The 24,490-nt window shown below is 42.0% G+C and overlaps 1 protein-coding gene across 1 annotated transcript in view; it reads left to right on the plus strand.

The window, feature by feature from the left end:
- The first annotated feature begins 11,370 nt into the window (after positions 1-11,370).
- The window catches only part of ST8SIA6 (ST8 alpha-N-acetyl-neuraminide alpha-2,8-sialyltransferase 6), a 132,076-nt gene continuing 118,956 nt past the window's right edge, over positions 11,371-24,490 (plus strand). Inside the window, exons 1-2 of the mRNA XM_028507732.2 lie at positions 11,371-11,954; positions 12,537-12,629. Coding sequence (XP_028363533.1) covers positions 11,860-11,954; positions 12,537-12,629 — 188 coding nt within the window. The 5' untranslated portion in view covers positions 11,371-11,859. The remainder of the gene's footprint in view (positions 11,955-12,536; positions 12,630-24,490) is intronic.

Consider the following 24,490-nt stretch of genomic DNA (forward strand, 5'->3'; position numbering starts at 1 on the left):
AGGATGGCCCTCATTTACTATGCACAGGTTCACTGTAGGTGATTACCTTTTACAGATAATAGAGGAAAGAATGTTGCTAATTACTTCAAAGAAAAGGATGTTGTAGATCAAAGGGGAAAGTGGTTGAACTGGTTACACTCCATACTTGGGAGGTTTAGCACAGATTTTAGGAAGTTACTTTAAAGATATGCAGTAAATATTTGCTGCCTCAAACCAGGATGAGGGAGTTTTAGCAAAAGCAAGTCTCATAGCAGCCTAGGTACAATGAAGGCCTGATTCCCCATGGGAAAACCTATCTGTGGGCATGGGTCCTGTGTGCCAACTCGCTCCCCACTGGATTTTCTGAGTTAGGGGCTGGGCTGCATTCCCCATAACACACAGAACGGTTCCCTATAGCCAATTAGTCAAAATTCAGGTGACAACCTAGACTTGTTATTGGGGTCTGAAGTGTGTGTGTGTGTGTGTGTGTGTGTGTGTGTGTGGTACAGCCTTGTAGGGCTGAGCCCTTAAGCTATGAGATCTAATGCTATCTACAAGTAGATAATGTCAGAGTTGAGTTAATTGCTTGGTTGTAAGGAAGAAAACACACACACATTGCTGTTGGTGTTGGAGTCTAAGAAAGTCTAAATCATGTCCCTTGGGATATATGGTAGATGTAGGAACTTACATGACCAACAGAATGTGGCAGAAGCAATGCTCTGGCACTTCAGAGATTAGATTACAAGAAACTTGTAGTTTCTACCAGGGGCTCTTAAGATATTTTTAATAGGAACTGTGAACCTCTAAGTGAGAAGTCTGGCTATCCTGAGAGCACTATGTTGGAGCGTTCATGTGTGGGTACTTAAGTCTTAGCTGAACTCATCTTTCAATTATCCCTACCAAAGGGCAAAGACATGTGAGTAAAACCACATTGAAACCTCCACATTTGACATGAAGTGAAACATCAGTATTACCCAGCTGAGTGCTGTCTGAATTCCTGACCCACAAAATCTTTAGGTATAATAAAATGTTATTGTCTTAAACCACTTTTCTACAGGCCTTTTAGTCTCTCTATCACACTTTCCATGCCTTTACCTTTCAGTGTGTAATTTTATCAGATTGTTTTTACATGTCACCGGTTCTCTTTACCAATATATAATCTTGTCACTTACCACATCCATTGATTATTTTTACAGAAATGACTATTTTTTCTCATAGTTCTATTGGTTCTTCAGAACAAATCTGCTTCTTCTTGGTTCTTTTCCCAGTGTGTTGATTTGACTTTTCATGCCATTAATGATTTTAAATTTATGTTTTCTTCCTAATTATTACTTTAAAATCCTTGCATTAGTTGCACCTACTTACACATATTCATGGTGAGTTCCTTAAGTGTTTTGCAATTTTTAATTTTACACTCATTTTATTGATATTTCTTTTCTTTTAGATTTGTATGGAACCAGAATAGTTATCACCTTTTTTGCCTTGCACCTCAGGAGATCGTTCGCAGGAGACCAAGCTTTATGTTAATTTTAGGCCTGCTCAGGCAGGGTAACGTTGGGCTTCAAACCCAAAGGAAGCAAATGTTTTAGAGTAAAATTCTTTCACCCAGAGCTCAGGCAGAGACAAACAATTGCCATTGTGCAGGTGTGTGGATCTTTGTATCTTTAGTTCACACATTTTGTTTTTAACAACAACAAAAAAGCTTTTATGCAGGAATTTTAACTCTAGGTCTGTCTCACGGGGAGGCCAGTCCTACTCTTTCAATCCCTGTGTTGATGTAGAAAGCAAACTTCTAGGTCAGCAGGATGACAATGTATTTGAGATGGCTGCTGCATCAGAGCACACCATTACTGCTCTTCCTTCCAGTTCTTCCCTGGAAAGTGAAGGGAACTTCAGGTTTTTCCTTTCCTTACTGCAAGTTCATCTGCACATTCCTTTTTTATTGTTTTATGTTATAAAACATTTAAAGCATTTGTAACAGATTCACATATTTCATGAATAGGTATTCTTTCTGTTTTTAACTAAAAGTCTGACTCTTCTTTCTGCTTTCCTGTTCTTTGGAAGATATTTATACAATAAAAATTTTGTAAATCTATTACTGTTTTTTTTTACTAACAATCTTTTATGATTTAAATGTATATTCATCCTGCAACAGGAAAATAATGCACTTTTACTACATCCTTTGTTCCACTTCTTATTTCATATTTTACACTATTTAGCATGAACTGGAATTTTCCTTCCCAGATTTATTGCATTAATGTATTATTTTATATTTATGTAGTAATTTAAAAAGAAAATGTAACACATTGTAGAATCCGATTACTTAGGCTAAGTTTTGTTTTTTAAAATGATTTATTTTATCATCTTGTTACAGAACAGACCTGTGAGGGGGACAAGATATACTGTTACCGAATGGACCCCACAACTCCCCTGGGGTTCCCCTGTACTAGGTTTGCCTTGCTCACTACCAGGAAATTATGGCTCTCAATACCAAAGTTTGTGAAAAGGAAAGGAACTATTTATTCAAAAGTTATATAGACTTAGAGTAATGACTTAATGTCTTCATTAAAATCCCAAAGTCCCTCAAAACACCCACAAACACAGTCCTGCCTTCCCCCCTTTGCCCATTCGGGGGTACTGTATCTCAGGAAACAAATAGAAGTTTGTGGCTCAGGTAGCCCAGTAATTCCCAGTAATCTATGCTTGGCTGGCAGGCTTCCTGTGGTTCCCAGCACCATAATCTGTGTCAACACAATCTCCAGTTCTTAGTCCAAGACCATGTGGTACCTGCTCATGACCCACCAGCAAGAGTCCTTTCACCTCTTTCCTTCCTGAAATGTCTCTCCTGCATTCTTCCAAACTGCTAAGAGAGAGCTCTGTATTGCTGCTACATCTTGCTTTCCCGTTTCCTAAGCCACGTGATTAAGGGAGCCTCAAAACCACAAGGTTAGCCACCAAAACCTCGTTGGTTCCACCCTGAATGGCTGCTGCTCCTGGATTTAAATCCCAGCATGAATCTTCCTCTGTACCCCCATTTCCAACTCTTCCACAATCAGCTACACCTGCTAGCATTCCCATATTTTTTTTAGCTTCCCTCAGCTGCCATAGTAAGTCTGAGCAGGTATGGCCCCAGGCATGGGCCAACCATATCCAAGCTCTCATGCAGGTGCTGTAACCAGGGGAAGTTTCCTCCCAGTTAAGTCATGGGTCAAAGTCACTCCCTTTTTCCTGGCTCAAGGCAGGGCCACAGCTACTTAACATAGCTATGAAACTAACCAAAAGTCATAGATATGTTAAATAACCATTTTTGCTGTTATTTGCAAAACTGTTGATATGCAAGATAACTTTCAATGGCCCTGCTCCACATGTCCCATACCCTAGTTCAGGTTTTTGGGGGTGAGGACATCCTATATTTTTAATAGTTCCTGAACACCCTGAGTTCTGGACCCCATTACAAATCCCTCTTGAGGGGGGCCCAGGTTGCATCCTTTTATAATCTGATTTGTTTATGGTCAAGACTTCTTCATTGTGAATTCTTTATTTTGATTTTATGCTGGGATTATAACTTTTTTTCAGGACACATATATAAGTATTATATACTCTGAGTTATTGAATATCAATTTTATACATAAAATATTTGTTTTCATTTACAAAAACCATCTTAGCTGGTTATAGAATTTTGGGGTTAAGAGGACATAAGCTGCGGGGAACTCCAGCCAGCCAAGTTCTCTTGATCGCTGCAGATGACAACAAAGAGTCATCTGGGACACAATCTTGTTGCTCTGGCAGGAAAAGGGGTGGCAATTCTCTCTAGTGGATAATACCCAGAGTACTTCTCCAACACGGCTTTTATTAGGGTTGGAAAATGCAGGGGGGTACAGCACACATGCATAGCTTGTCAATCAATGTCCAGAAGGCTATAGTCATAAGAAATAGACACTGTCTATAGATAACAATTGAAGAAACACAGACATCATTTTGGTGTCTGAGAAACATGTAGATGCCAGATGGTTGTAAAGGCATATATCATGAAGTAGGGAGTTTCACTCCTTATGCCTTGAACTCAAACATCTGGGTTATACTGACAGGGTTTATTGCTGGGCAGAGCAGGCGTCAAAGGACAAAATGTACTTCAAAGTACATCTTAGGCCTCATGCCCATGGGACCTCTCAGCATAAGAGTCGAGTCATGCAGTTCTAGCCAAGATGGAGGTGTAGATAGGAACCCTTTGCTTCCTCACACAACCAAAAGATGGATAAAAACCAATCTAAAATCAACAAACAACCAGAAGTACCAGAAAATCAAACTGTATGGAACTCTGACAACCAAGGAATTAAAGAAACAGTCAACCAGAACAACCAGACCAGTAAGAACCTGTGGCAATGTGGCAGACCACGTGGGAGGGGCTGGCTGAATAGGAAACTGAGACTCAGAGCTGACTGTGGACTAGGGAGGTTCCTGAGGTGGGAGAAACTCCCAGTCTCACATGAGAGCCCATCAGTCCATCAGAAAGTGCAGTAGAGACAAGCAGGTGAGTTGCAGTGTTCCCTCTCTGGCCCCTCCCCTACAGGCAGTGCCACAGTACAGCAGGAGGGTTGAGCACACCTGCCTGGGTGAGTGCCTAAGGCCCCCCCCCCCCTTACAACTTAACTGGTGTGCCAACACAAAGAAATATGGCCCAAATGAAAGAACAGAGCAAAGCCTCAGAAAGAGAGCTAAGTGATGAGGAGATAGCCAACCTATCTGATGGAGAATTTAAAGCCCTGGTAATCAAAGTGCTCACAGAACTGATTGAGCTTGGTGGAAAAATGAAAAGACAAATGAAAGATACCCAAAATGAAATAAAGCAAAATATTCAGGGAACCCACAATGACAGGAAGGAAACCAGGACTCAAAGCAATTGTTTGGAACAAAAGGAAGAAATAAACATCCAACAGGAACAGAATGAAGAAACAAGAATTCGAAAAATGCGAAGAGAGACTTAGGAACCTCTGGAACAACCTGAAATATTCCAATGTCTGAATTATAGGGGTGACAGAAGGAGAAGAACAACAGTAAAAAATTGAAAACTTATTTGAACAAATAATGAAGGAAAATTTCCCCAATCTGGTGAAGGAAATAGACTTCCAGGAAGTCCAGGAAGCTCAGAGAACCCCAAAGAAGTTGGACCCAGAGAGGAACACACCAAGGCACATCATCATTAAGTTACCCAAGACTTAAGATAAAGAGAGAATCTTGAAAGCAGCAAGAGGAAAGGAGAGAATTACCTACAAAATAGTTCCCATAAGATTAACAGCCAGTTTCTCAAAAGAAACCTTGCAGACAAGAAGGGGCTGGAAAAAAGGTATTTGAAGTCATGAAAGGCAAGGACCCACATCCAAGATGACTCTATCCAGCAAAGTTATCATTTAGAATGGAAAGGCAGATCAAGTGCTTCCCAGATAAGGTCAAGTTAAAGGCACATAATCACCAAGCCTAACATATGAAATGTTAAAGGAACTTATCTAAGAAAAAGAAGATAAAAAATATGAACAGTAAAATGGAGACAAACACACCTATCAACAAAGGAACCTAAAAGAACAGAAAAACAATGAAAATAAAAACTAAGCAAACAACTAGAACAGGAAGAGAATCAGAGAAATGGACATCACGTGGAGGGATTTCAGTGGAGAGGGGGAAGGCCAGAATGGGGAGGAAGGTACAGGGAAGAAGAAGCATAATTGGTAGGGATAAAATAGACAGGGAAAGAGAAAAAATGGTATAGGAAACAGAACTCAAAGAACTTATATGTACAGCCCATGGACATGAACTAAGGAGGGGGAATGCTGGAGGGTTGGGGGGGCAGGGTGGAGGGGGGATAAGAGGGAAAAGTTGGAAAAACTGTAATAGCATAATCAATACAATATACTTTTTTTTAAAAAAGAGCTGAGTCATGCCTGCCACTTTTGCTATTACCTGGTTTTCCAGATAGATTTACCAGCCCCTTTTAGGGCTTGCTCTCGTGGGGCTACCATCTCTGAAACCACAGAGCGCTCCCCAACATCAAGCCCTCTTTATGGGGCCTCTTTCCTAGAGCTAGCTGGAGCCCATAGAGCATGACTGACCCTAATTGTTTGATGAGCCTTTTCCTTCAGGACTAGAAAATTTCTGGAAGCACCCCTAAGGTGCAAAGGCTCCAGGAGCTTATGAAACAGGACATACAGTGACCTGGACTGGACCCTGCACCCAAAGATGACTTCAAAATGAGTGGCAGCCCAACGGAAACACCCTGCTCCACAGCCACCCCATTACCAGGCAAATACCAAAGCCCTCACCCCTCAGGGTCGGTGCGTGTCTCTGCACCTAGTCCTTTCCCTCTCTTGAGAAAGTAAAATAAAACTTTACTCTCTACACTTTCTTCTCTTCGTGAATTCTTTCACAGCCCACATCACCAATCACCCTAACAGGTCACATTGTTTCTGCTTAAACCTCTGTAAATATGTAGTTTTATTTTTGTTTTTAGTCTAATATTGCTGAAGTGAATGTAGAAGCAAGATTAATTATGACTTATTTCTTCTGTCGGGATGCTTTCAGGATTTTTTTGTCTTTGAATGATTTCTTCAAGAAGATAAATCGTGAAGTTAGCGTTTCCTATTAAATTTCTCTGAAACACTACGAGTTCACCTAATGTGATCAGACAATGAGAAAACAAAAGCCCACAAATGCACATATTTCTTTATTTCAGGAAAGTTTTCTTCCATTACATCCTTAAATGTTTTTAATATTGAATATTTATGCTTAAAAGAGAGCACCTAATACCCATGTGATGTGTATCTGTTATGGTGGAATGAGCGGCCAGAGGGGAAATAAAGGCACAGTTGGAATCTAACAAAGAACTTAATATAGGAGACTAGAAGCAAAAGCTCACATGTTAAGTCAGTAGTCCTGAGCCTGGTCCAATAAGGCTGCCAGGTGTTCTGAACAACAAGTGAAACTATGATGGGGGGGGGGGGCTTGGAAGTCTGTGTGTATCATCTCCACTAGCTAGGGAAAGGAAAATCTTGAGACTGTATGTTCATCCCAAAGCTTGGAAGGGGGAAAAGGAGGGGTGTACAGTGCCCAAAGAAAGGGCCCATAAACAGTTTTGGTTAACAGCCTGCCTCCCGTCATGTATGCAAAATGAACAAATAAAGCCTGGAGCAAGATAATGATATGGGCTAACACACCCCCAAACATAGTCTGTTTGGGTAGACTATGTTTACCCATAGTCTATGGGTTACCCATAGTTTGGGTAGTCACGTCTCCCCAGGGGAAGCTGGCACCATCTTTACCTGCCAATCAAAATGTAACTTCTTTACCCCTGCCCCACCAACTATATAAGTCCTCAGAACAAAGGACCCACTCTCTTGGCCTTCTTGGCTCTTTATGCCACATGGTGGAGGGCACCCTGGCCACTAGGTCACCCTTGCTTTTGCTTTTCCATTAGAACTTAGCACTAACAAACTTAGTATACAACTAATAGGCTTGCTGTCTTGTAATTCTTTACTGCACCAATGAGAAGAACCCAGTGTCTGGGAGTCTCTCCTGTAACAGCACTGTCTCTAGGTCATCATTCCTCTGGCTGGAAAGCTGGATTCACTGAAGACAGAGACAGTGGTCACCATCTCTCCTTTGTCTCGGTAGCCCTGATGGCACACACTGATTGCTGCTCATTTTTGCTGTGACCTACTTCCAACCTTGGCTCTTCCAAATCGAGGATTAGTAGGGTCTTCAAAAACTTTTCCATTTTTCCTCCCAAAATCTAAGGTCACAAACTGGGGAGATATGCTTTGAACATGGTATTCTTCTCTAGTCAGTTTACCTTTAGCAGGCATTTTTGTAGTTTGTGGAATGGGGTTTTGGCCATTCTGCAGTTTCAGGATAAATAGTTTCTACTTCTGTTTTTGGTCCTTTGTGATTTTTTAAAATCCTCACCCAAGGATATGTTTAGTGACTTTTGAGAGAGGGGGAAGGAGGGAGAACATTGATTGGTTGTCTTGTGTAAGTGCCCTAACCAGGACTGAACCTGCAACTTAGGTATGTACCCTGATCAGGTATTGAACCCATGACCTTTCAGTTTATGGACAATACTCAACTAACTGAGCCACATAAAGGGCCCTTCATTATCTTTTAAGTGACTTCAGGGAGAGGAGTTTCAGAAGTTTGAACGTTTTATACATTAAAGATCTATTTTATTATCAGAATACTGATTCTTTTTTAATAAATTTTAGTTATTCTACAAATTAGATTTCTTATATACATAAGGCCTGTATAGAATTTATATGTCTGCCTAGATATTCTATCTTTAAAATTAAAACTACTTTATACACTAAATTGCTTCCATTTTTTATATTTAGTTAGCAGTAGGCAAAATCTAATTTGAATAAAACATATTTGAAAACATACCCCATAGAAGGTTATTGATTTCTTGAAGTTATTTCTACTTTTATTTATATCCTATGATTTATTGAAAATATGTAGCCTTGGCTATACTATCCTTATGAATTCCCTCTCCCAAGAAATAATTAATATTTATAAATGTGCTATTGTCCTGCAGTCCTCACAAATCTCTAATATCACTAAAACCAATCAAACAGCTGAAGACATCAGAAACCATTCTTTCTAGACAGGGAGATAAAAATGTCACCCAAATGAAGGAAAAGACTCTTCGGTGCATCAATTTTTTGTGTTTCTCGTAGCACTCCTTCCTTTCCCTGTACTGAGAGTCCCCGCGGGTGAAAACCGCAGGTATAGTAGACACTTGATTCTTTTTCATGAATCCCCAAATCCATGAATATGGAAGTATTTAAACCCTTACACCAAAAATAAGAAACCCAACTTTCAGGAAGATTTTTAATTACTCGGACATTTTGTATATATCAAACCCTCCCAGTCATTTTCTAAAAAGTTATGTTACCCTGGCTGGCGTAGCTCAGTGGATTGAGCGTGGGCTGCAAACCAAAGTGTTGCAGGTTTGATTCCCAGCCAGGGTATATGCCTGGGTTGCAGGCCATAACCCCCAGCAACTGTATATTGATGTTTCTCTCTCTCTCTCTCTCTATCTCCCTCCCTTCCCTCTCTAAAAATAAATAAATAAAATCTTTTAAAAAAGTTATGTTATAAAACTAAGGCCATTCTTGATGATGAAAAGTTATTTTATCAAACTGAGGGAATTCCTGATACTATAGGAAAAATGAAAGGCAAATGCTGGGCAGAGTGGGTGAGTACGGCAGGTTTATACACTCACTGGGGCTTCTGCACATCAGCCCAAGTCTCTGGGTCTATTCTAAGCCTCGGTAATATCTCAGATTACTACATGGCATAGATCTTTGTGGTGCTGGTGAACCTGCAAATGTTAAGTTACCAAGTGTACATCTTTCCAGTGTTGGTTCAATGGCTGATAATACTTAGGAAATGTGTTTTTGTCAAGTTCTTTCATCTCTCAAGGATAAGCAAAATAATTCATATTTTACCAACCCAAGTCTTCAATTTCAAAACTTGTGGTAAAGTTACTTACTGTCAAATTTTAGCACTCAGCTCAGAATTCCCACTGCAAATTTACACTTGATTTTCCAATTAAAGTGGGCTTTTGTGAGTCCCCTGCTGATAGCCATTGGCTTGATAAAATGTTACTTCATTTTCAGCAAGAGTGTTTAGGGAGCCCAGTGCAAGGCGGGCTCTTCTGTTGTTGCTGTGAGCCCAGCTGTGCTGAAATATTAAACTTTAGTAATGTAGGTAAAATTGCCGCTTCCTGGTTGATACAATAATGCCCTCTTATGTTTCCACAAACCATCTTCAGTGTGAGTTGTCTGCCCAATTCCTTTCTGCTCTAACGGAAATAAAAATGAGACTATCTTCCCAATCCAGACAACTTTTTCATTCAGACTATCTTCCACATCCAGACTTTTTATTTTCAAGATAATTGGGCTCTATCCTACTTATCTAACAGAATGCTTAAACTTTCAAACATGTACAATTGGATTACTTTATTATTTTAGCACTGAATACAGCATGACTTTATTATACTGTACTCAGATAAGCAGCTGGATCCCTAAAAACACTGGTCTTACATAAAAGTAGCAACATTTTCTTTATTGATTTGTTTATATTTCAACAGCAATAGTGAGCTATTTCCAGTCACAGTTATTTTCAGCTTTTGCTCCTTTTTCTTTAAGAATAGCATTATTTCTGAGGTGTTTTCTTTGTTGTTGTTGTTGTTCACTTCAAAGGTGTTTTATTCACTGACCAAATATGTATTGATCAATTACTATGTGCACAGTTCTGGTATATTTTCCAATAAATATTCTTAATTAGAACAAATGCAGAATTAGCAAAAAGAGAACTTTGATGGCAAAAATTGCTGGCAGCAGCTTTATTGAGCTGGCTGGTCTACTTGTTCCGAAAACGCTCTCACACTGGTCTTGTAGCTGAAGACCTTATGCCCCTAGGAGACTCCAGTTAAAATATGAATGTTTTTGTTGCTTAGAAAAGTTAAATCATTAAAGCCTTTCAAACTACCTTTATCAAAGTACTTACAAGATGGTAGAGTCCAAAGGTTGTTTCTGAAAATTCTTAAAAGCTGTACAAAAGTAGACTGAAAGTTTAATGAGCCCTCACGTAAATGTAAGGGGGTTTAGGGCTTATTGGTGTTCCTCAAGGGCCCAGAGTTAGGGGCAAAACCTGGGGCAGTGACAAAGGGGGTGGGTGCTTGGGAAGTCTGTGGGCTACACATGTAGACAGGATGTGTATACATGGGGCTGAAAGAGGAGAGGCCCGCTCCCCCCAAAATAACTGGGTAGCCAGGTTATATCATTGTCATCGGATCACTCTCTTGCAATAAATCAGATAATTAATATATGAGATGCTAAAACAGATGAAATCAGGGGTCTGGCAATTTTTTTCCAAAAAGGGACAGCTAGTAAAAATTTGTTAAGTTTGTCACACTGCTCAACTGTGCCCTCGTACCACACATAAAGCCTGCCGTAGGTAATACGGTACATACAGCCATTGATGATACAAAGGAGTGGTCAGGAAGGTGTTCCAATAAAACTACACAAACAGGCAGGGGCGGGATGCAGGCCTCAGGCAGTAGTTTGAGGTCTGCTAAAGATTGCTTGGCCCTAGAAATCGATTCTCTATCTGTGCCTTTGATTCTGCGTTTAAGCCAGGGGAGGTTACTCCTATTTGGCGCCGGCACCTATCCAACAATTGCCAAGTTCTTGGCAGTCTTCACGCGTGGGGCGATCCAGCAGAGCGACTACCTAGTTTTCAAAGTTTTTAAAGTGGGCCCTTTTCCCCGGTCTTCCGCCCCTGTAAGCCCTGTCAACCGCAGGGACGCAGACGGAGTTGTGGTGCGCATGGATGGGTTGCGTGGGATTCAGTGAAAAGCACGCGGGCACTCAGGAGCACGTGAGGGCACAGAAAAGTTAGAGCCCAATCAGCACGGAGTCGAGCTCCTGCGCCCCAACCTTCAGGTGACCCTGCGCGGCGGCAGCGGTAGCGGCAGCGGCAGCGGCGGCGACAAAAGCGGGCAGCTGCTCCGAGCGCCTCCGGGAGGCGAGGAAGCGAGCTTGGCGAATCGTCACAGCAACCCGAGCGCTGAGCTGGGCGGTCTAGGGCCGTGGGGAGAAGTGGGAGAGCCGGGACGCGGCGTCTTCGTTGGCCCCCAAAGACAGTGCAGGCTGGGCCGGGGGCGCCCAAGAGTGCCGCCGCGCTGAGCGCTGTCGTCTCCTATCCCGCCGCCCGGGAACACTGGAGGTGTGCGTGGCTGCGGCGGCCGCGGCAAGAGCCGCGAGTCGCGGCCGCCTGCGCTGTGTGTCGCCGGGGCACCGGCGGCGGCGGCGGCCGCGCCCGTGGCTCAGGATGCGGCCGGGGGGCGCGCTGCTCGCCTTGCTCGCCAGCTTGCTGCTGCTGCTGCGCCTGCTCTCGGGCTCAACCGACTCGCCTGCTCGCCCCAGGTAACCCACTGGCAGCTCTCCGGGAACCGCGGGTTCCGCGCACCCCTCCGAGCACCCCGCTGTGCGCCCTGCTGTGCGCTCCCGGGGCCCCAGCCTCTGATCCGCTTGACTTGGGCAGCGCACACTTTGGGCTGATGCGAGGATCAGCCAAGGGGCAGCAGTGGCTGGAGGGTGGGGTGGGATGGGGGAGTCCAGGAGGCAGGGCTGGGTGAGTGTGTGTTGGGGGGTGATACCAGAGGGGCGACACTTGGACCGCTTGGGCACCGGCTGGGGCGGAGAGGGATGGGTCTGTGTTGTGAGGGCCCCAGCGTGCTTCGTTCTGCGCGAGGGAAGGACCTGCCGTCGGGTTCTGCATCAGTGTCCTGGGGGCTGTTCATGCCAGTGAGAGTTTTTCTTTCCTTCCCGCCCTGAGCCTCTTCAGACACCGGGACTCCAGAGCCCCCCACCCCCCACGCCGCGCCCCACCCGCGGGAGCCAAGGAGCGCAGGGAAGTCCCGGCCAGGCAGCGAGCGCGTACCCAGCCTGCTAGTCTACTGCACCCCGCGAGGTGTTAATAACTTAGTTTTTTTCCTGGCTGTGCAGGCCCACGGAAAGCAGAGAGGTCACCCACGGCACCCCCGCAGCGCTGAGGACGCCCAAGAGCTCGGAGACCCAGCTGACGCGCGCCACAAACAGGTATCTGCGGTGCGGGGATGGGGCGCGGCTGCATCAGTAGGTCGCGCTTTTAGTTGTCTGGCTAGGATGACAGGATTGAGAGAGTGTGTGTGTGTGTGTGTGTGTGTGTGTGTGTGTGTGTGTGTGTGTGTGTGTGTTTTGTTAAGAAAGAGAAAGGGAGAGAAGAAAAGAAAGGATGTGTGTGCACACTTGAGTGTGTAACTCCTCACTCCCTGAATCTTCCCTGTAAAGGCTGTTCCTTTGGTTCCTGGAACCAAGGGATATCCGAAAGCAGCTGCACTTTAAAAAATGGGTGTTCAATTCTCCTCTTGCTAATGAAAACCTTTGGGAGAAGCAGCTCAGCTTGTCATTATTGGGGGATTTGGCTGGTTTGCCTTCTGCCTTCATGCTTTCACAGACACCTGTGTAAGAGTCACTGGGGTGAGAATGTATTTGTCGTCAGTGAATGGAGACTTAAATTGCTCTTTCACTCACATGAGTATTTTATCCACATGCAATAATTCTTTGTTTTTTAAAATCATTTTCTGATTATGAAAGTAATACGTGCTTGGTGCAAAAGCTAGATAATGTGGGAAATGTGTAAATATAATATTTACCCAGAGTTCCACCACCCAGAGACATTAAGTATTTGGTCTATATTCTTCCAATAGTTTTTCCTATATATATATGTACTTAAAAATGTACTTAAGATTATACTCTGTAGTTTGTATTCTACCTTTTATCCTAAACAATTAAACACACACATCATTTATTTTTTCCTAAATCATTGCTTTTGATTGTTGCGTATTTGTCATGTGAATGTGCCATAATCCACTTAACCATTTCCAGTTTTAGATATTTGGATGGTTTCCTGTTTTGTTTTCATTTTGCTTGGTTTGCTATTAATAATTCTATCAAGTACATTCTTGTATGTAAATCTTCATATTAAATCACCTCTCCAGGATGGACTGTTAGAAGTTGGATTATTTGATCAAAGCGTGAGTGTATTTTCGATTCTAAATCCACATGGCCAAGTGCTTCCTAGAAGAGTTGAATCAAATTACATTTCACCAGCAGAATGTGCTTCATGCTTCAGCATTGCTACGATTGGAATTTTGTATGTTGCAGTGCATTTTCCCTTTCCTCTTCTTTTCTTCTATTTATATTTTGTGAATCTCTTTCCTTCCATGTGTTCTTCCATATATTCTTGGCTCTCAGGTCATCTTAATCTTCTGATTGAATGATTCAACGGCCCCGTGTGGCTCCTGCTTGGTCATAAGAAGGGTCCGGGGAGCCTGGAAGAAGTCTTATAGTGGGGAACAACACTGCCTCCCACAAGCCTCCCACTGGAATTTCCCAGCATATTAAAGACACTAGGAAATCCTGGAGTAACAAAGCTCTTGAGAAAGATGGTGGCCTATACTTTTATTTTACGTAGGGTTGTGTACTATAGGTGGCCTCGCTTTCCAATGAACTGGGAACATTCCATCTTTTTCCAAGTCTGGGTACCGTTTGTTACACATTCTGGGGTTTCCCCTTGGGGAAACTTTGAGAGAATGTACTAATTAAATTATCTGGTCCTAGGCCTTTTTCGAGGTAATTCTTTGATGAATTTTTCAGCTTCTTTTGGCATATTTCTATTCTTCTTGAAAAACTTATTGAGCTAATAGAGGTAATTCATATTATTTTCCCTGAATATGGTCCATTTTATTAAGTTTTAAACATTTATATCATTCTGTTATGTTTTTTAAAACTGGTCTTTTGACATATTTTATATCTCTTATCATATATGATTTTGACTATCTAGCAGGGGTGCAAAATTTAATCTATACTACTTGGTTGTATAAATAAATTATAATTGCTTAAAATTTTTTATTGTATTTTTCATTGCAATTTAACCCCTTACACCCCCTCCTCCTGCAGTCACCACACTGTTGTCTATGTTCATGAGTCTTTTTTCCTTTTGGCTCAATCCTTTTACCCCCCCAACCAGCACCCTCCAACAGTAGCTGTCATCCTGCTCTCTGTGAGTCTGTCTCTATTTTGTTTGTTAGTTCAGTTTGTTCATTACATTCCACATATGACTGAAATCATATGGTATTTGTCTTTCTCTGACTGGCTTATTTCACTTAGCATAATGCTCTCCAGATCTAGCTCTACTGTTGCAAATGGTAAAACTATCTTCTTTTTTTACAGCCAAGTAGTATTCCATTGTGTAAATGTCCCACAATTGTTTTATTCACTCATCTACTGATCATTTCTTAATTTATCCTTTTCCTCTGCCTTCTGGAATGGCTTCTCAAGTTGTCCTCTACATTATTGAATTATTTTTCTGTAGTGTTAACTATTTTGCCCTATCTAAAACAGTAAATCTATTACAGTTTTATTTTTTTTACAGTTTATTTTTATTCTTTTTAGGCTGCACCTTATCACATCAGTTTACAGCTTAGCATCTAAGTACTCTTTTAAATCCCACCTTCCATTTCTTCATATTTTCTTGAGGATGTGAAGTAAATGCTTTCTAAAGGGTGTTTCCTTTTTTTCTTTTCTTTTTTTCTTTAAAGATACAGACTTTAAAAATATTTTATTTATTTATTTTTTAGAGAGGGGAAGGTGGAGAGAAGAGAGGGAAACATCAATATGTGGTTGCCTTTTGCATGGGGCACTTGGTCTGCAACCCAGGGGACTGGGGTTGCAGCCCAGGCATGTGCCCTAGACTGGGAATTGAACCAGCAACCCTTTGGTTCCAAGGCCAGCACTCAACCACTGAGCCACACCAGCCAGGGGTTCCTTCTGTTTCTTATGGTACATACTTTTCAAAAGTAGCATTTTTCTTCATGTCTTAAAAACAATATTTGCACCTTAAGTTATAGAATCTTGTTTATAAGTTTTATGATTTGGGGGGCCTTGTTTTTATTATTATTACTTTTAATCCTCACCCAAGGATATGTTTATGGATGAGAGAGAGAGAGATGTGGAATACTCACTCTGGCCTTCTGCCCTCAGATAGGACACTTTAGAACTCCTTGTGTCTCCACTAGGAAAAAATTTCCCTTCTTCAAGAATAAACCACATGAGAGGATGAACCATATAGCCCTTAAACAGGTGTCTGCTTTTTAAAAATTTGAATTGAAAACATTGTGATAAAATACATATAATGTATAACTTACTAATTTGAGCTTTTAAAATGTAAATACAGGTAACAAAATTTACTCATTGAAGTATTTATTATTGAATTTATTGGGGTAATATTGGTTAATAAAATTATGTAGGTTTCAGGTGTACAATTCTGTAATACATCATCTGTGTATTGTATTGTGTGTTCACCGTCCAAAGTCAAGTCTCCTTCCCTCACCGTTTATCACCCCTATACCTTCTTCTACCTCCCCTCATACCCCTTTTGCTCTGGTAATCACCATGCTGTTGTCTGTGTCTATGTTATTTGAGTTTTTAAATACTGGACCTCAAAGCTGCCTCTTGCTCCCATGTCTTGCTCTCATGGCCGTCAGAAACTACATCTATCCATGGGTGATGCTAATGAACCTGGACTTCCGCTGCTGCTGGGAATGGTGTGTGACCAAGTTACCCAAAATCAAGGGAGGACTGGGGGCCTGGGGTTCTCCCCATATCTGCCTATCCCCTTCATGTCCCAGGGTGCAATGACTGATTTTCCTTCCATTCCTTTAGTGTCATTTTATGATACAATAGAGGTCTAATCTCAGGGGGGTGTAGACAGAGCTCAGTGAATGAGCCAGGGGCACCCAGCCAGCCTCAGGAAGCAGGTCCTTCCTGTGTGGGAGCGTCCACCTGATTTTCTGGTTGGGCAGCCTCTCTACTTAAAGAAAGGTAGACAGTGGGAGGAAGATCAAAGCCTCTCTCTTTTTTTCTCCTTTGACCTGCTCTGTTTCAAAGGTGAAATTTGACATCAGCTACTGGTAATTGCTCCGGGTGGTTCCACGTGCCCCCTTGTTACCAGCATTTCTTCCCCAAATCTGGCTGACTTCTGAAGCAGCTATGTGAGGTTGTCATTTTGTGTAGACTTGTGTGCTTTCATAAGAATGTAGTCAGAAGAGAGAGAATTGGGTACTGATTACTCTCTACTGCCTTACAGCGGAAGTTGTAATGTTTTATGCGACATTTTTCTGTTGTCTATGTTCACATTGGGATCATAACTCTGAACTTCAGAAGATTCAAGATGAGTGTGAACTGAGCTTGAACAGAACTCTGGAACAGCTGATTTCACCCTCTTTTCCCTTTCTTCTACCCTCACCCTCCAGATTGATAAAGGCTATTGAATTTTACTTTCAAAGATATCGAATTCACTTTATATTTTTACTTCTTTGCTTTTAGAAATATTGATACTATACACATCCCGATGTTAAAAATTCAGTCTGCTTTAAAGTTGCCTTTAGTCTGGTTTCTGAAATAATTTGAAATGAGGCTTTAAATCTTGCAATCTACCTCTTTTCCTCCTTCTGAATCCTGTGCCTTAATTGCTGTCCCTTTCTTTCAATATTTAAAGGGAGTTCTCCATTTTTGCTCTGGGGTCAGTCTCCTCGTGTTCCCTGCTGGGAAACGGGTTTCATTGGTGATTCCCAGACTGTCACTTTCCATCCCTTTGTTCTATGCTGCTGATGTCCCACTTCAGCTGCTCTGCTGATGAAGCTGCAGGACACATTGTCCAGGCCACCTGGCCCAGGGGCAGGGCTTCAGAATGGGGACTGCAGTCACTGCCGGGCTTCTGTGGGTGCATTGCCATGTGGACAGCAAAGCCAGGATGAGCTTGAAGGACAGGAAGAAATGTTCTGCTCTTTCCTTTGCTTTGTGGCATAGGTGGGTGAGGAGGTAGGAGTTCATGTAGAAATGGTGTCTGATTGGCCCCATTCACTCTGTGGAGGTGAAATTTTACTCTCTGTTACGCTCATATGACTCCATTACTCCCACTACAGGGCCTGTCTTCACAAAGAGGCTCAGTGTTTCTTTTTATGACTTAAGAGGCAACATTCAGCAGACAATACTGTTCATATGTGTGAACAAAAGTGAAGGTGGGTCCATTGAAACATAAATCTAGGTTGCCTTAATGTGGTCTGGCCTTGTGTGTTAATTCACCATGCCCTAAGTAGACATTTTCCTTGAGCCAACAGGCATTAGGATGAATTTTGAAACAACAAAGAAAAGCCTGCCTGTCTGGTGGGAGGAATGATTTTTTTGGGGGGGGGTGGTATTATAGAGAATTGCAAACATTTTGCCAGATTAAGTGCCAACAGGAAACAGTGAGAAAGAGGCTTGGGCACAGTGGAAGGAATATGAAGAGAAGAAAAGGAAATAAATATATGTCTTCACGGCCAGCTACAGTGATTCTTTTTAGAGCCACTAGGCTTAGCTGCTCTGGGGTCCAGGTTTGCAAAGGTTCTATAAGCTCTCATCTGGGCAGAAAATGGAGCTCTTTATAGAGCCACTGAGGCCGTGGGCAAACTTGAGGAAAATGTTTTTGTGTCCTGATGTCTTATTTTATGGCTTCCTTTGCCATTAGGAAGATGGTTATTGCCTTAGTATCTTTATGTGTACACTAGAAGTTAAATCTATCTTGTCTATACTTTCATATTTCAAAAACATAATTTTGTTGCATGAAATACTAGAAATACTTTGTATATGCTGTAGATAATCAGTCATTGGGGAAATTTACATCTATGGGTATAATTATTTATAAAGGTGATTTTATAGTAATAACCTGTGCTTGTGAAATTATTGTAATTTCCATTACCTTTTAGTTATTGTAAGAATACAAGAACTCTCTAATATGTAATTTTATAATCTAGTATTCCATAAATCCTCTGGGAGAAAACAGAAATTTTCATGAATTTGCATTCAGTAAAAAGAAACAACACTTAAAGTTTAATCAATACAGGAAAAATGATCAATTGTATTTTGTTAAAATTAAAAACTTTTGTGCTACTACATACACTGCTAAGAATATGAAAATATAAACCAAAGACTAGGAGAAAATATTTGAAAATCATATAGCAGTAAAAGAGTTGTATCCAGGATATATAAAGAAGTCTTACAATGAACTCAATAACAAGCTGAAAATTTAAAAATGAGCAGAAGATTTGAATAGACATTTCACCAAGAAGACATACAGATGGGTAATAAGCATTTGAAAGAAATGCTTAATATCATTAGTTATTATGGGAAAACCAAAATGAGATAACCACTTCACACCTTCCCTGATGGCTTTTCTAGTAACTCTACCATATCATGGGGCAGCTCCCTCCTAAGGTTAGGTTCTTCTATGAAGCTCATGAGAGTGGTGATTTGCTGTAACCAAAGAAAGATTTGTTACTCACACAAGCAGGGAAGTCCTGAGGTAGGAGTAAGGGAGGATGGTTCTCCAAGAAAGGACCTGGCATGCAGAGAGAGAGAGTAGTGAGTGCACAGGAGTTTTCTAGACCCCTTATGAGTCCGTGAGTAGCCCTAAGACTTTGGAGCAAAGTTTTATATTTGAGAAAATATTATGAGAGTGCCTAAAAATTAGTATCCCTTTGGCTTCAGAAGTTGTTAGTAATTTCTTATTTCTTATTAGTATGAGAGCTGTGGACATTGCATCCTGAATTTTGGAGCAATCCCACATTCAAATCGCCATAGTGGAGTGGAGCTGGCATCCTGTGTTGATGTTGGGAATTAATTAAGATGTTGGGAATGTTGATCTTGGGAATTAATTCAAGATCTTTCATTCCTCATTGGGAATGATCCACACAGTTATAGGGAGTGTCGAGTCTGTGTTACACAACTGAAAATGACAAACATGTGTCTGTTATACCACAGACTGTGATGAGACTCACTGTTGTAGTTCCAAGGAGGCACCAAGACTTCTGCTACCTACAAACAGAAACCTCCAATTAGTCAACCTTTAAAACCACCAGATCAGGGAAGGAGAGCAGGCTTTGGCAGACAGGTTTCTTTCGGCAGATAGAAGAGCCTGCTTGGGAGTTAGGGCTCTCATTTTCTGTGGATCCCATCGTGTTACCTGGGCTCCAGGTTTGAGAAGGCATGACAGAGTGGGGGTTATTATTTCTGGAAAGGGAGAGTCTAGTTGGGTTTTATAGATCCACAGGTGAGTAGTAGTCTCTTTTATGGCTAGAATAAGGAGAAGAGAGACCCTAGCTACATTTTGATAAGATTCATGAGACCTGACATTCAATAGTTCAAGGTAACTAAAGCAGAGATAAAAAGAAAGATCCATTTGGGAGACCATTGTCCATTCTGCAATTTTAAGAGGGTGTCTTTAGGTAGGCTATTATATATGTTTATTAGGATTCTTTATTAGGACTACTGCCTGTGGACAATAGAAAAAATAGATTCCAAATGATGCCTTGTTGTAAGGGTCATGCAGATACTGAATGTGTACCCCAATCAGAGTAGACAATATTGTGAGTCCTAAAGGGAACTGACAAAGCTGCACCGAGACTTATAGTAGTGGTGTCAGCAGGGGCATACTGGAGAGGGTAAACCCAAAGTAGATCCACATCAGTATCAATCATCATGAGGGCATAATGATTTGTGCCTGCAGATTGGGGCAGTAGTTAATAAAGTCAAGTTGCTAGTGAGAGAAAAGGCATTTTCTCCATGACATGATCCTTACTGGCCATGACATTGGGGTGGAACAGGGCACAAAAGCCATATTGGGAAGCTACAGTTTGGGCTAGAGCCAGTGGCAACGGGATGCTGTCATGCTCGACCCCATATTTAAGGCTCCTGAGGCCATAATGACCAGGCCTTTGGAGCCAGAAGAATGGGGGTGCTACATGAGGCTATTTAAGAAATGTGAACAAGTTGGTTGATTATGGCATTAAAATGAGCCTCCTTCACGGGACCTGTGGTAGGAGAGCGGTGTCCTGAGAAACTTGAATTATAACGCATGAGGTCTGAATAGAAATATATTCCAATTGTGGAGGTCCCATAGTGCCAAATCCCAAATGGGAAATCTATTTTGTGTTTGATCCATACATTATACCGAAGAGCAGGGCCATTAGCTACCACCCAGGAGTTGGTAAACTATGGACAATGAACACACATTTTTGGAGGGTATCCTCCAGTGTTGAAATGACTGACACTTGGGTCCCATCTTTTATCAGGGATGTCTTGGTAATAGAAAGGAAGAAGTTCTCCGGTATGTTCTGTCACATGCGGTATGTTCTGTCACATGCGGTGCTGTTGTCTGTAAAATAAATTGGTTCCCTTTTTCCTGGACTCAGGGGACCCTGCAAGTGGCCAATAAAGCCAGGTGAGGGTGCTTCTCCTTGGATCCATGAATTTGGGCAAGGGGGCTCCAGAAAGCATGAGAATAGTGGCTAGGGCTCACACAGTAAAGGAATCACCAGATAGGACTAATGGCATTCTTACCTGGGTCGTTTCTGTGGTGGCCTCTGTTTAGATTGGGCTGATTTTCTTGTGATTGCCCAAATAGGTTTTAAGGAAATGTGTACATAGGGAATATGTTGCTTCTAGAAGCCAAATAGGCAAGTCGATGTTGGGCTTGTTTGAGAGTGCCAGGGTTAGGGATATTGACTGCAGATGGCACCTGGGGATCAAACAAAGCCTCCAGATCTAACTGAGGTGGTGGATCTTTTGGGTGTGCAATGACCCAGCTACAGGTAGTCAAAGTCTGGACCACAATATGAATGTCTTGTGAAATAGCTTCATGGGTTTCTTCCTTCAGAAGAATACAGGGATGGGTAAAAGTAGGTTTACAGTTGTGAGTACACAAAACACAGAGCTTATATTCTTGTGTTGTTATTTACTAATTATTGTATTATATTATTTTTCATATGAACAAGTGTGAACCTACTTTCACCCCACCCCCCGGTGTTTTCAGTATAAGGCCATTGATGGGTGCTTAGGAACAGAATGAGCCCATGAAGTTTGTGTCTGCATAACTGGTGGGGATATAGATGTACCCTACAGGTGGTTTAGTGTAGGTATATTGGGATACCTCACAGGTGAGTACACATTGTGGCTGTGATGCTGGAGAAATGAGGCAGAGTAAAACATATTAGCTAGACCAATAATTTGGAGGATCTGCCTTAGGGAATTTATTATTCCTGTGATGATACAGATGGTCCCCAACCTTACAATAATTTGACTTAATATTTTTGATTTTATGATGGTTTTAAAGCAATACACACTCAGTAAAAAGTGGCTATAGGCTAAGCTATGATATTCAGTAGGCAGGGTGTATTAAATGCATTTTGACAGCAATATTTTAAATTTACAATGGATTTATTAGGACATAACCCCATCATAAATCAAAGAGCATCTGTGTTTGGAAGTCTTTTTGTCGTAGGACTCTCAATGTCAATTGCTGGGGTTTGAGTTATTACTCTTGGTCATCTGTTGAAATGTGGGAGCACTAAGGAGAACCCATAATCTTTGTTAATGACCTTTACATTGGCTCAAGAGTGCATTAGTTTCCTTGGGATTCTCAGGAGGTGAAGGAGTAAAACATTTAGGGCTGGTTAACACTTGATTTTTAGCTCCTGAGAATATCTGGATCTTTATAGCAGAATCAAAGGCAGGAACAGCTGCAAAGATTTTTGGTGTTCTTGGTATTCTAATTAACCATTTCCCCTGGGGCATGAGCCTCAGCAGGCCACATAATGGTAGTGATAGTTCTGCTTCATTCACAGCTCCCCTGCTGACACACTGGGTTGGTGCCACTGCTGGAGTAAGTCTCAGTAGGATTGTGCAGGAGGTGACAGACACAGGTGGGAGCTGAGACATACAGGTTGCTGGCACTAATCAGTCATCAGTGGAAGTCCAAGGGCAACCGCTTTGGAAACAGTTTGGTAATTTCTTGGAAAGTTAAATATAAACTTGGCATATGATCCACAAACCCCACTCCTAGGTATCTATCCAAGATAAGTAAAAACAGGTTTACATAAATATAAACATTGTATGGGAACCTTTATAGCAACATTATTTTTAATCATCAAACCATGGAAACAGTCCAGATGTCCATCAACTGGTGAATCAATAAACAAAATGTGGTGTATCTATACATGAAATGCTATTCAGCAATAAAAAGGAATGAAATGTGAATACATGCACACTGTGGATGAACCTCAAAAACATTATGCTAAGTGAAAGAAGCCAGACACAAAATACTGTGTGAAATAGACATGAAAAGCAGATTAGTGGTTGCCTGAGGCTGCGGGTGAGGGTGCGGTAGAAATTGGGTACAAGGGGTCTTTTGGGGGTGATGGAAGTGTGAAACTGAATTATGGTAAAGGCTGTATAAATCTATGAAGTTATTAAACATTATTGAATTGTGTACTTGAACTTTTTATATGCAAGAGATTTTGTGAGAGAACACAGGTTGGCATCCATGGTTTTGCTTTGTGTAATTTTTGTGCCGTGTGTGTGCACGGGTAGGTTTCAAGTATAGGAAGCCGATGAATAGAAGTAATGTTGTGTTGTTGGGATATGCAGAGGACTTATGTAGTTTTGAGGAACACTAAATTCAAAAAGCCTTTTTAGGCTATGTACATAATCATCAACAATATCCTGAGGTGAGTAATAGATAAAATGGGCAAAGTTCCCCATTAGCATTCAGATTTCCTACATTTAAAAAATGTTCTCTAAGCAGTTCAGTCAGGTTTGACATGCTGTTTATTCAAGATACAGAACAGTCTCTCAGATATGAGCACCTAAGGTGCGTGGGGTGTTGTGTCAAGCTCAACAAAATCAAAAAGGTTTAGCAATTACTGAGCTGTTACCGTGTGCTGAGTTTAGCAGCTTGATATGTACAACTCCACTTAATTCTCAAAGCCACACTGTTCTGTAGGACTAACAAAATTCCCACTTTACAGAAGGAGAAACTGAGACCCAGAGGGTTTAGTCACTGTCCCAGCCCCTGTAGCTGAATGAGACAGCTGACTGACTTCCCAGGCTATGCTCCAGATGGAGAAACAGGGGTAAGTCATTTTACCCCATGCCAAATGCAGGGGATCTTCCCATTTAGGGAACCATTGGAGAGAATGACAGGGAGTGGTCATGAACACCAGACTCGCAGAGATGGAGAGCCTGGAGCACATGTAGGCGTGACATCCTGGGAGCCACATGCTGTCCTGGGAGGCAGGGGGCAGCCCAGAGGAGATCTTTGACTTCCTTCAGACGACAGAGTCAGACTGAGTGCAGTCAGAGGAGCAGCAGCCACAGGATACAGAACAGGCCAAGTGTGGAGAAGAGGGCTTCAGGAGCAGGCCCGGAGCCCATGGCCCTGCTGTCCAGGGTGCTGATCCAGGCCCCAGCCCATCCTTGAAAAGAACCCCCAGAAAGCTCTTCTCAGCACGGAGTCTTTACTCCCTGGCTGAAGTGGGACATTAAAGCCATCCCAGGCTGTGTAAGTGAGCACCGTCTTTGCCCAGCCTCCAGGGCTGAAGCCATCTTCTGGGGCCACCTCCAGAGAGCTGCCCTCTCAGGTAACAAGAGAAACTGGAAGTAACCAACTCAGACAGCTTACCTCTCTGCAGTCAGATTGAATTGACAGGCATCCTCCTGCAGTCAGAGGCCAGGGCTCACTGCTATTCCCACCCCTAGGCCGTGTTTGTGAGTTGCACTTACACTGAGGAAGGCCCAGGGGACCCACACAGTCACCACTCTCACCACAAATTTCATCAAGACCAAGTTTACTAAGAAAAGAATCAATTTGTATCCAAATGATTTTATCCTGACGCACTTAAAAAAGTGATTTTCTTTTGAACACTCTCTTCCCAGCAGTACTGATTCTGGCACAAAGCTTATTAATGGCTTCCCTCACCCAGTCAGCCGATATTTACGCTGCAGGAAACAGGTGTTCTTATCTTAGAACTGGGTGCTGGGAG

This window comes from Phyllostomus discolor, chromosome 1 (genome assembly GCF_004126475.2).
Source record: "Phyllostomus discolor isolate MPI-MPIP mPhyDis1 chromosome 1, mPhyDis1.pri.v3, whole genome shotgun sequence".
Classification (NCBI taxonomy): domain Eukaryota; kingdom Metazoa; phylum Chordata; class Mammalia; order Chiroptera; family Phyllostomidae; genus Phyllostomus; species Phyllostomus discolor.